This window comes from Anopheles funestus, chromosome 2RL (genome assembly GCF_943734845.2).
Source record: "Anopheles funestus chromosome 2RL, idAnoFuneDA-416_04, whole genome shotgun sequence".
In the NCBI taxonomy this organism is placed as follows: Eukaryota; Metazoa; Arthropoda; class Insecta; order Diptera; family Culicidae; genus Anopheles; species Anopheles funestus.
The window spans coordinates 48991587-49004540 of NC_064598.1; the positions used below are offsets into that span (position 1 = coordinate 48991587).

General features: G+C 45.5%; 2 protein-coding genes across 2 annotated transcripts; one reads left to right on the forward strand and one right to left on the reverse strand.

The window, feature by feature from the left end:
* Positions 1-4827: 4827 nt before the first annotated feature.
* Positions 4828-6755, forward strand: LOC125761230 (suppressor of fused homolog). The gene is made up of 2 exons (XM_049422165.1): positions 4828-5234; positions 5313-6755. Exons 1-2 carry the CDS (start codon positions 5092-5094, stop codon positions 6562-6564), a joined length of 1395 nt encoding a protein of 464 aa, XP_049278122.1. The 5' UTR covers positions 4828-5091; the 3' UTR covers positions 6565-6755.
* An 87-nt stretch (positions 6756-6842) lies between these two features.
* LOC125761211 (uncharacterized) lies at positions 6843-12876 on the reverse strand. The gene is made up of 4 exons (XM_049422137.1): positions 12555-12876; positions 9249-12440; positions 8957-9178; positions 6843-8874 (listed from the first exon to the last, which is right to left on the reverse strand). Exons 2-4 carry the CDS (start codon positions 12396-12398, stop codon positions 7021-7023), a joined length of 5226 nt encoding a protein of 1741 aa, XP_049278094.1. The 5' UTR covers positions 12399-12440; positions 12555-12876; the 3' UTR covers positions 6843-7020.
* Between the last annotated feature and the right edge of the window lie 78 nt (positions 12877-12954).

Sequence of the window (12954 nt, forward strand, 5' to 3'; positions counted from 1 at the left end):
AATTTAAAATTTTCTATACCACTTATTGAATCTTATTAATTCGATGTAATTGTCTGTACACAATGTATATTATCAGCGGCATCATAATCGTGCAAGTGCTTCAGCAGATAATCATTCGCCTAAAATGACATTTTTCCCTTTTATCTCACAGTTTTACAACGGTGCAAGTAGGCGGTGCCTGTTCGTATTAGCCAGATTTGTGACATTATTAAAAACAACAGCGGCATGCACTGCTACATTAAGTACCTAGTAACATGGAACGGCTAATCTGCTGACAATCAAACAGTCAACGTGTTGGTGCACCCTGCAACAGTGATTCCTACATCAAACGGACCAAACTCCATCAAGTGTCCAGCGATGAGCACGATAAGCGATGGCACGCGCACGCAATACTGTTGGCGTTACGCAGTGAAAAGAAATAAGCGAAAAGTCAGGTTGCTTTCGCCGCACGAGCTCGTCGGGTGTTAAAGAACGAATCCGTGTCCTGTGCCCCGTGTTGAGGGGTATTTAATGGGAAATTTATTGGCCCTTCCGTTACAGCCCGCGAATGTCAGACACCCGCGAACACGTGTTCGCTCTTCCGGTGGTATTAGCGAAATGGGTCCGCGAAGGGAGAGGCCTCTTGCCCTCGTTCTTTATTTTTATTATTTCACCCTTGATACCATTTCTAGCTGGCTGGCTGGGTCCCGGTGACAGTAAAGATTTCACAAAAGGGACAGGTTTCTTGCACGTGTTTTCCAAGGGTTTTTTTTCATATAAATTTTTTATCCGAATCAAATTTAAAGCACACAAAAATAACTAGACTGCTGAGCCTTCTAGGAAGGTAGCGCCCCATCGGAAGGACATTTTTAACCAGGACGACTAGAAACTGTGGAATGTTTCCGCGTTTTATTCACGGACAAAAGCACACCATTCTCCGGTGCATGTCCGGGACCATTTGGGACGTACATATTTTTACGATGCTACCCTACATGGGATGCAGCCAGATTCCTCCCCTACAGTTTTATATTAAATTTATACGTCCGGATGTCTGGTTCTTTGGCTGGTCTATATTCATGGGCTTTTTTCATTGTTGACTTCCTATGATGCAGCTTTAAAACTTACAGGAATACATTTATTTAAAGTAATTCAAGTTTTGTTTTAGGAGCAAATGGCTACAAATAATGCATTTATTTTTTTCAATTGATTAACCAACAAGATTAATGGAGATTAACCGTCCAAATCTTCACTTTACGGCAGATCCTCCAGAAGTCCCGAGAGCACCAAGTCGCTACGCACTACCTGTTCATTGACTTTAAGACGTCCTAAGATATCACAGAACGGACCGAACTATGGCACATCATGCAGCAGTATGGATTCCCAGGGAAGCTAATACGGCTGATGAAGGCCACTATGGATGTGATGCATTGCAAGTGCAAGAGTATCAAACATGTTGTCGCTTGAATCGCTTGAATCTCACCAGGGTCAGAAGCAAGGAGACGATTGTTGTTTAATATCGTTCTGGAAGGTGTTATGTGAAGCGCGGGCTTCGACATCCATGGGACGATTTTCACTTGTTCTCTCTCCAATTTCTTGGCTTTGCGAAAGACATCGATATGACGCGTACACTCGTCTGAAACGCGAGGGCGACAGAATTGGATTGAGGATCAATGCGACGAAGACAAAGTACCTGCTTGCCGGAGGCTCTGACCGTGATAGAGTCCGACCCGGAAGCAGAGTTTCAGTTGACGACGACGATCTCGTGGTTGTAGAGGAGTTCCCTTGGTGCGTAGAGGAGGGTTGGTACAGTAGAGAATTTCAAAGAAATCATGTCTACTACGGGCTCCACAAACTTCTGCGATTCAGACGACTCCAAAAACACACGAAACGCACGATATATCGCTCACTGATACGTCCGGTAGTCCTCTAAGTGTACGAGTTCTGGACTATGCTAACAGAGGATGCCAATACTTTCTTCATTTTCTAACGGCGGATGCTAAGAATTATCTTTGATAGTGTGTGCGAGCAGAACCAGAATGAACCACGAGCTAGCTGATCTGTTTGGCGGTGCACATATCCTGACGGTGGTGAAAGCCGGAAGGATACGATGGCTGGTGCACGTGATGATAATGCCGGACTCATGCCCCACCAGAAAGGTGCTCGTCAACGATCCGTTCGGCATAACGCGTAGAGGAGTACGTCGAGCTCGTTGGCTGGATCAGGTGGAGTCGAACCTTTCGGAGATCGGATGCAGCCCTAAACTGATTTTCCTGGAAACTTATTGGCGACCAGGCCATCTCTTCGCTACGTGCTCGACCCTTAGCAGAATACGAAGAAGTAGCTTAATGAAGATTAATGGTTTAAAGAAGGATTCAAAAATGAATTTAAATTAGTAATTGAATACTTTCGGTGTAGCTAAAATCCTTGATGCACGTGAGAATAACACATGCATGTATTCTCCATGCATACAATTCTATTTTAACCTGTAATTAATATAACATTTTTCATTATATTTGAAATAGATCTGATTTACTTGTTTTGTTCTAAAGCTCGAAAGAAATCACGATCGAAATTAGCATACAGTTGCTATTTATTCTCTTTTGATGATTCATATCACATTCCTTTAACATTAACATGATTAGTCATTTTGAGTGGTCCATTTCTTTCATATCAACATACCTAATTGGTTGAGTTACCATAGTTAATGCAGCTGTAAACATACGTTACTTTAAAATACGTTAAGATTGTTACTAAAATTAATGCTCATCATAAAAGGCTATCCAAACACTAATACTAATACTGATCGTATTAGTCTCCACTCCATCTGTGAGGCGAGTTGCATAAGAAAAGGCGCAAACAACGTGTATACTTGTCAATATGTGACTTATCCCTGTTTACAACACACCGCACGTAAGCACGTGCTTCTTTACATTGACCGTACATAATCATTACCATCACTAAATTGATTGCACGACGTGATTCGTGCTCTACATTACTGATATCAACCCTCGATTGCTTTGGTGTTGCTTATCCGGCGCTAGCACAGGACATAAATCTCTATCTCATTTCACAATACACTGTGGCTGCTGTAAAATGTTGTTGCGCAAAGATGGTAACCAACCATCCATCAAGTGCTAATTGGGGCCACTTGTAAAATAACAAACAACTAACTGGATGCGAATGAACGAAGATACATCCCAACGAACGCCATTCCTAGCCCTGTCTGAAACAGATTTTCGATAATTGCTTTATTTCTCTACCAGGACGACTTTTTAGATTTGGTCGTATATCGTGCGACCTTTGCAACTCCAAATCGCGTAACAAAAGGCTACAGACCGGAGAAAGGTATCATCACTTTGCAAAACAAATTATTTCTACATTTATTCATTATTAGCTCACATAAATCAACGAGCTGTGTTGGTTGCATTGGGCAGGAGATAAATTCAAATGGCAGCGAGAAGATTGTGCTTCGGGATGGGAGGATTCCATTTCTATCCAATCTGTCCAATAAACAACTTGAGGAATCCACTGACGCTAAATAAGCACCGTTGGGGATGCTTTTGGAATTTTGAAATTCATTTCAGATTTATATGCCAGGGAACAAATGCGGTTGCCACTTTCAATAAGCAATTTACTTTGAAATTCCCATCAGATGGCGCTGATGAATTATAGTGCTATTTTCGTTTTGTTTACTTATATTTTGAAGGCTAACCGTGTTAGTAATAACTTATATTTGAACAAACATTTTAAAACTTTTGAAACTAATTGCATTCCTGTTGAAACCTTATGCTAAAAACACACACATATTCATCAATGCGAACGATAACGCGAAGCTTATATGTAGCAGGAACGATCAAATGATGGAGAAAAAAAAGAGATCATTAGAAAGAGAGAAGGAAACAAGTGAAAGTATTTCCGGTGCCCGCTAAACTTACTCACGTTGATGGACCTAGGGATTTACCACCGGGGGTTCACTGCCGGCGTGGTCTGCCGGGACGGTCTGTTTTCGTTTATCCTTTTTTCCCGCACAGTTTCCTCCTCCATTTCAGTTCCGTCTCTCGGAATTTCACTTTCCACCGCGTTTGGCGAAAAATCTCATAACGATAAATCCCGCTGAAGCGGGGACGCACAAAGAAGCCTGAAAAGGTTGTAATATAAAAAAACGGGAAGTGGAATGGAGAGAGGGTGGCCTGGAAGTTAAATAGCCATTTTGAAACGGATGATGGGCTGCGGTTCGTCCCGGCACGTTCGTCCCCTTCCTTACTAAGGATGGCTACTGGAGGGAGGACGAGGCGAGAAGGTGCTCGCGCGCTTCGGTCGAATCGTTAATAGATTTCCCGACTCGCCTCCGGAATGCCTTTCATCTTTGATCCGTGCGCCATTACTTTTTTTTTTACTTTTTTGTGTTCTTCTCTTTCCAACGATTCAAGGGCGGCTTTGCCTTTCATTCAATGTGCCCCGGTTGCCACGCAGGATACATGGGATGGTTTAGTTTTGTAAATCGGCCCGCCACTATAGAGGCAAGTTTGAAACACGTAAAATGGTTAAAGACGTACAGTCGATTCCCGAGTTACGCGTGTAATGCGTGCCGGGAAATGCGTGTAATTGGAGTTTTCGCGTAAACCGAATATTGTTCACCACGTCGTACTTACGAAGCGCACTCAAAACCAATGTTTTTATATATTTTCCACAATTTATGCTAATATTTGATAAAAAGTAATATCTATATTATGGAATTTTTTTGAATATTTTTAAATTAATAAATTAGGAATTGAATTCCACATACAAAAAAAAACTCCATTTACCGCGCTCTCATTCGTACTCGCTCTATTTTCTTTTTCCCTGAGTATTGTTTTGAGACATGATGAAATTTAAAAATAACCCACAAATTTCCCAATTTCAAAAACATCGTCAGATTTAACTGTTATTTGATCATTATTTGACGCAATGGCGGCGGAAGAAATGTTTGTCGGGTATCATAACACTATTTGACGTTTGCGATATTTTTTTTCAACGCTTGTTTATGTTTAGCTTTGTGTTTCACCGCAGTTCAGATTTTGGTTAAATTTCAGTTTTATTTCATCTTTTCAACCTATACTAATATTCGCTGCAATGGCAGCAAATGTTTCGGATAAAGATTCGGTTCTGAAAAAACGCATTCTGCCACGAGGCTTACAGAAGCTGATCGAGCAATGCTTAAAGATTTATCCAGATCAAACGAATCCGCTGCAGGTGACGACCGTGCTAAAATACTGGTAAGATGTGCTGGTATGCAAAGTGATAACTACAAAGACGATAAGCTACATACGGTATGGTATTTTTTATACCTTCAGGCTCGGTGGTTTAGATCCGTTAGATTACATTAGCATGTATCACAATGCGGGCGATCCGGAGCAAAACATCCCACCACACTGGCACTACGTTAGCTTCGGGCTATCCGATCTACACGGGGATGGTCGTGTGCATCTTGCGGACACATCGGGCGGTCTCGAACCACGTTCCGGGATGGGGTTTGAGCTAACCTTTCGATTGATAAAGTCTCCCGACGCACCCGCCAACGAACGGCCTCCAACTTGGCCCGCAAACTTACTGCAATCGCTGGCTAAGTACGTGTTTCAATCAGGCAACCGGCTGTGCACCGGAGACAATATCCCTTGGCGGCGTTCCCTTGATGGTAGTAAGGATACTAACACGGCCATACAACATATGCTGATTGCGGAAGATCCACAGCTCCCACGTACGGAAACCCCGTTCGGTTGGGTCGACTTCCTACAGATCGTGGGTGTCACGAACGAGGAGCTCGAACAGGCTTCACGCTGGAACGGAAAGGGTATGTTGAATCTGCTGACTAAAGATCCCGCAACGGGTGGTCCGTGGTTGATCACGGACATGGGCCGATCGAGCAGTGTGTTCGAGCAATTCCCGGAAACACTTCGGCAGCTCGAGCTAGACCTGGAGAAGGAAGGATCCGATCTAGCGGGTGTTAATGCCGATTTCACCTTTAAGGAGCTCGCAAAGGGGGCCTTAACCGTGGCCATAAAGCAAGAGGTACTCGATCCGGAAGAGGACCTGTCTCGTTCCATCTCCTCCTGCAACATCGCGGTCAAGCAGGAGTTGAATGAAGACACCCTGGAACGTTCGACCGGCTCTACCTCTTCGGATATGGTGAACCCGTTCGATAATCCGAACATTCCGTCACGGGTATTTCCGCTGACCGGCATCGAACTGACGCTGGCACCGTATGCCGCCAAGTTTCTCATGCTCGCCGTGCGCGATCGCATCCGCCACGGACGACATTTTACGTTCAAGGCGCAGCATATGGCTGTCACGTTCGTCGCCGAATCGGTGACCGGGTCGATCGTGAATCGCCAAACGCCGTACGCCGTGCTCGGCAGCTGGGTCCAGATACTCATCCCGAATCGATTAGTGCCGCGTATGGTAGACAGTTTCGGTGAGCTGAGCACGCGAAGTGCGGACAGTTTAAAGATTCCCCTCACATACGAATGGCCGGAACAGAACCTTAAATTCATTATCGACAATCCGCCTCCGGAGCTGCTCAATCAACAAGGACCGATCCTGGCATGAGCCGTCTGCCTCAGGCATGGTTGGGTAGCATTTTCTTGTGAATGGGTATTATTACTTACGACTGCCTTGATATTGCTGCTGCACACCCGGGACCACTGGGTGCGCAGTTTTAGACTAAGTAACGGATAAGTGTAACGCTGCTGCTTTTCTCATTTTTAACAAAATAAATCTCATTATTTCTTCCTCATTTCGATCAATTTTTAAAACTGTGTCTAATGTAACTAATGCATGTCCCGTTCGTGCATTTAAACAAAACACCAAACCTATAAAAAAACTCAAGCAGTGTTGTTGTAATGCAAATTTGATTTACCGAATTTATTTCTACTATCGATTCAGAATTTCGAGATTTTTCTTTTCAGTTCAGTGATGCAATATCTAACAATTAATTAAATACAGTACAATATAAATGAGGTCCGCAAGATACAAAAAAAGAACACATATGGCTTATATTAAAGGTCAGATTCGTTTCCGTCGTAACCGTGTACGCGACGCAATACTACTTATACGTGGTTCTACCTTTTGAACGGTGCTCGGTGCTGGTTCGGCAGCTATTTTCCCATTCAAACGTATCGGTGGTTTTCCATCCACTGGCTTCGTATTACCCAATTTGCTATTATCACTAACTTCTGCTCTCGACTTCGGCTTCCCATCGTTCCCATTGCTTGTAAGCTCCGGACTTGGTTCATCAAATCTTAGTTTCGTTTTCGTTATCAACAACGGTGTTCTACGCTTCGTTGCCAGTGACCGGACAGCCGAGGACGATGATGCCGATAAACATCCACCACTTCCGAGCAAACGTTTCCGGTCGGAGTAAGATTTTAGCGAAAGTCCGTTTCGTTTATCTGCGGAAACGGCATGGCTGTGTTCGAAGCTGGTCTCAATCGCTTCCTCCGATTTGTGGCTGGAATTATGTGAATCATCCAACACGATCACAACGTCACTGCTGTCGCTCTTTTTCGTTGCACCACCGAGTACAAGTGCATCCCTGAACGATCCATTCAGTGCCGGACTGTCGGCTCGTTGCTGCGTCGTTTTCGGTGCTTTCGTAGACTCGTCGCTGTCGCTCGACGCGCTTAAGCTGGGGAATTCTTTCATCACCAAACGACGAACCTTCTGTCCGGTCTTATTTGTGCCAATCGTTTGTGGTGGTGGAGTACAACACGTGGGACTTTCTTTCACCAAAGCATCTTTGTACGATTGCATGTTACTGCTCGGTGTCACTGGTTCAAGCATTTCCGTTGGTGGATCTCTAATCATTCTTCGCTTTCCTGTACGGCGGGAGCTTTCAGTAGCTGCCGTTGACATTTTTAAATCACTCGTCTCCAACGCAGTCAGCGTCTCCGGTTTCGGCAATTTAGCTTTGGATTTAACAACACTCGTAGTAGCTGGTATTGATGACGGTTTCAACATTTTACTAACCGTTGCCGGTACTGCCGGAACACCACTTCCCGTACAGCTTGGCGGAGAATCTACGAAAATGTTGACCGTTTTTGGTTTGCGAGCGGAAGCAGAGTACGGACGCGTAGGATTCATACCTTCCGGCACAAGCAATACGTCCGCATCGGAGGTTTTTAGCTGATGGCGTCGTGACGTTGCCTGCCGTAGCAACTCATTTACACGATCGACCGTCTTTGGTGGTGCCCGTTGACCAACAGCTACCCTAGCCGTTTTTGGAGTCTTCAACGTTAAACTGCTCAGATTGGTCGTTAGTGAACCCATGTCCGGAGTTTTACGATTGACTTCACTTTTCTTTGCAAGCAGCTCAGCATAACGCATTTCAATCATCGATCGGGTACGTTTTGGACGAAGAGTGTTGGATGTTTGTATTGTTGAGCACTGCACCAGTAAATCCAACGCTCTAATGTTAAACCGTATGTCAGCGGCCAGTGCCAAGTCGTTGCTATGCTCGATAAGTTCCAACGCCCATCCGTAAACCTCACGGGCACGTTCGAACAGCTGCTGTCTGATAAGAAACTGACCGCGATGCATAAGGGTTCGGATGATCGATACGGCCAGATCCTTACGATACACCGGCACGGTACAGGAAAGCAAGTGTGGTTGTACATGCCCCTGCCAGTGCTCGATGAGTGTGTCGTAGGCACGTTCGATGTGTTTCGTCGATTTAGTCTGCTGCAGGACGGATAATCGCACGGAAAGTGCAGCCGTTTGATATGCCATCGATTTGTACTGTGGGTAGCGGCAGTAACGACAATCGCACCCCGCACAGTGCCGGAACATGAGATACTGTTGTATATTCGTTTCATTCGCTGCCACTTCATTCCGAGTGGGTGATCTTCCACAGTTCAATGTCTGTAGAAAGAAAATACAAATCAGAAATAAATATTACATCTCCAGCATTTTGTATAAAATCACCAGAAAGCTGAAAACGTACAGAAGGGATTCGGTGCTTTGGTGCGGCTTCTCTTTCAACGTCAACGAGATCCTCGATGATGATAGTATGGCCCGATAATGGTATGTTATTGACAACTTTATGGGGAACCTTCGTATAGCTTCCTGCTAGCGAAAGATCATCGATCATTTTTTCGTTTTCCTTTCCTTCTTCCGACAGCATCGGGCGGAACATCAACAATCGATCGAGGTACAATAGCATGGTCTAAAATGAAAGTAATTCAAAAGAAGATTTTTACAGTGTTCGTTATGATGAAATGGTACTCCACGCTTACCTCACATCGATCCAACTTTTGCATATCGGCGTACATCTGACCACAGAGCAGCATCAGCTGCATCGTGCGTAATCCGGCAGCTCTACGCAGCACAAACTTCAGTAGTTGCTCCAAATATGGTTCAATCATTGGACCGGTTTCGTACCGTACGATCAGAAACTGGAGCACATCTATCGTCATATCGACCGTGGCAAGCGACAGTGTAAACATGTGTTCACCAGACAACATCTGCAGCTCGCTGAAGCTGGATAGCATTTGCCTCATGAACGCTAGCGGTGGCACAGCATCGGGCAAAGGCAACTCGCACTCTGTAGCAAGTCGGAAAATGATCTGTGCCGTACGGCCGTGTAACAGCTGCTTGATCGTGTCGACATTGCTGGACTTGTCCAGATGATCTAGGGCGCGTTGAATCAAACGAAGTGCTGCTTCAAGCTTACGCCTGGAAGCATAATACACTGCGAGTCCCAGGTATAGATTTAACAGCTGAAACTTACGATTATCTGGTACGCTATCGATACCACCTGGTGGTTGCAGTAAACTTTTCGCCCGGTTTGCTAGATCTTCCAACGTTGCTAGTGGACCACCTGCATGGTTTGGTGGTAATTTTTCGTTTACACTCTTCAACTCAACATCCGCCTGTTGGTACTGTTCCAGAAGAAATGCTAGTGAGCCGCACTGGTCCAGCGGACGCGTATCACGACGTTGTGCGACGAGAAGCAAATTTAATCGCTGCAGCTCAACCGCTCGGTGCGGATGATAGTTCAGATGATACAAGCGTGCGGTATTGTCCAGTATGCTCGATATATGCGTAACCGACGGTAATACCCAAAGCGACTGAAAGCTATCCTCTACCAACGCATCCAATAGTTCACCGTAATACTGTCGGATCGCTTCCATTCGCGATAAAATTGTAGCCTCGCGATCAAGCTGATTCTCGATCAGTATCTCATCAATTTTACCATTGCGCAATTGGTCCGTTTTGAACGGAATTTCCCGCAAACGGTTGGTTAATGTTCGGCTAACAGAACTGAACGTGTAGTAGCTCACGATGCCCAATGCAGCGGTACGTTTGACGCGTTCCAGCGTGCTCATCGGTGTGTACGCCTGTAAAGCATCCATCAGCGCGTTCATTAGTGTCTCCGGTAGTTTAGCTGCATCATTCTCGTTTAATCCGTGCAGTGCCATACCAAAGGCGAGACAATTCTCACGCATATCGACCACCTTTGTCAGCTCGACCATGTAGTCCCACACTGGCAGTGTGTTGGACGTTTTGTACTTCACCGCCAGTGCCATTTCCTCGGCAAAAATGGTAACCTTTTCCGCACGGGATGGTAAACAGTCGAAGGTGAACGCGTGCCGATCAAAGGATGGATGATCGTACAGCTGTAAAATGGTGAGCGTGCGGACTGGATCCGTGTCCGGGGCATTCATTTGGCAGCACATGATCGACCGTACGATCGAACTGATGCTGGCCCTGTGCTCCTCAGTCCAACTGGTTGTGCCAGATGATGCGTCCCGGAGCGTTAGCAATAGCTTCAGCAATCGTATACTAACATTCGCCCAGCACGATGCGACACCACCCGCCGTTCCAGGTCGATCGGTGTAGCTCACCTCCAGCAGCCGTACGAGATATAGGTCGGACAAAAATTCGAACCTGTAGCGATTTTGCACGGATATGAGCAGCTTGATTGTGCGTACAATTTCAACCGTTTCCTCCGTTGCATCCTCGCGGAGTAGCGTTAGGGCAAATTTTACCCAGGAGATGCTGTGGCGCATCGTACTGTCGATTAGCGATCGCTTTCGTTCACAGCCAAGTTCGTCCAACAGTGCCAGTTTCCGCTTGATCAGCTCACAGCTTCGGCTTACCGAATAAGACAGCTTGGTCAGATCGCTGCGTTGCTCGGTCGCGTTCCTTGCTTGAACGATGCTTAAATGCATCAGTATGCTCAGCAGTTTATCGGCCAAATGACGTCGCGAACTTGTGCACGTTCGGCACAACTCGGGCACGGTGTCCGGCGGACACTGGCGCACAAAGTGCATAAGCGCCTCGCAGAGCCCGATTGCCGAGTGGGACACGGTCAACGATACGTCCTGCGGCAACCGATACAAATAAGCAATGGCTTGGCAAGCGATAAATATAGCTACCCGAACCACTAGCTGATGGGTGGGAAACGTTGTGTGAACAGACCGTAGAAGTTTGGTCATGCTTTCGATCTGCTGTTCCGTCGGTTGAATTTGTTTGACGAGCTGCACCAACCGGGTTACCAACTGGTAGCAGCTAGCATACGGCTCACTACGTATATCTTTGAATATGGTGAGAAATTCGGCATACTGATAATAGTCTCCATTTTCTCGTCCCGCATGTCCGAGAATTGTTTCGACAAAGCTAACGCTATCACCAAGCAAGCTGATTAATTCACGCTCATCCGGCTTAACAACCGTTTGCATCGTGTCCATGATGGTTTGGTAAAGTAGTTGCGCTTTTGTGCGGCTGACAGAATACAACCGGCACAGTATGGCCATCCCGTTGTCGAACACATCGCGGAAAAGCGCTAACGCCGGCTGACGAATTCCATCCGTCGAAGATCGTGCTCGGTTCGCCTCGTGGACTAGCGAATTGCGCTGCATTTCTATTACCAAATCTGCACCCTCGTCCGTTAGTTCCTTCGTTTCTTTGGCTTCGTGTACCCTCTTGAGCACGGCTTGCTTCACCCGCACAAACAAATCTGCCTGATCGTCCACAATGGGAAACTGATTCATTAAGCGTGCGATATACAGGATCGTCTTGGTTCGTCCGCGATTCGTGTCCTTACGTATGAGTGCAACGATCGCATTGTAGAGGCGTGCCACAAGATAAGATTTTGTTGTACTATCAGCCCGGTGGCATACCGTTAGAAACTCTTCCAGACGTCCGAGACATTCTTTGGCGGCAACGGTTTGTAGATCACGATCCTCCTTTATTTCAACCCAATCCACTAGCTCTTTTACGAGATGGGCCACACACACCGTGTAGTCCGGTTGGCTCATTAACCCATCCAAGCAGCGCTTTGTTTCCTTCAACGACCGAAGCAATGATTTGGAATCGCAGGACAGTTGCACCTCCCGGCGTACTTTCAGAATCTGCCCTTTGAAGACCGATCCGGAAGACATGGTGCCTCTAGGATCATGAGTATTTGTGATTGTTGTATAAATCTGAAAACAATGAACGTACAGCTTCAAACAACGAACATACAGCTTTTGCCTGTTCCCGGCTTTGCAGCAAAATGGCGCGCTCGTGTGCCAGTAGAATTAATATGCTTTACTTACATGGTTATCGTTAATGCAGGTGAACACTACTGGCGCATTTACGTACGATTTATGTGTATAATATTTCTAACAAATAAACTTTTAACGTTAGTGAGTAAATTCTTTTCGGAGATAAAAATATAACTATCGCCGTCAAAGCGTTCTTGTGCGAAGGTAACCCCGACGTTAGCTTTTGTCAGTTATAACAAATCTTCTTCAAAAACATCTGCTTTCTCGTTTTCGCGCATTCTATTGACAACAGTGCGTGATAAAAAATGACATAACGACATAGATGACATGTTGAAATTTAACGCAGCATTATTTACGTTTCGGCGTAGCGCCTGATTTGAATAATGGTTGGAAAAGGTTTACATTTTTAGAACAAAAAAATAAATGCTATTTCAAAAGAATAAAACAAAGC

Bases quoted from the DNA above. Each gene is read 5' to 3' on its own strand.
- LOC125761211 (XM_049422137.1), bottom strand. From the start codon at position 12,398: ATGTCTTCCGGATCGGTCTTCAAAGGGCAGATTCTGAAAGTACGCCGG. The intron at 9,179-9,248 runs GTAAGCGTGGAG...CTTTCATTTTAG, and splicing joins AAAAGTTGGATCGATGTGAG to ACCATGCTATTGTACCTCGA. The intron at 8,875-8,956 runs GTACGTTTTCAG...TTCTTTCTACAG, and splicing joins CAAAGCACCGAATCCCTTCT to ACATTGAACTGTGGAAGATC.
- LOC125761230 (XM_049422165.1), top strand. From the start codon at position 5,092: ATGGCAGCAAATGTTTCGGATAAAGATTCGGTTCTGAAAAAACGCATT. The intron at 5,235-5,312 runs GTAAGATGTGCT...TTATACCTTCAG, and splicing joins ACGACCGTGCTAAAATACTG to GCTCGGTGGTTTAGATCCGT.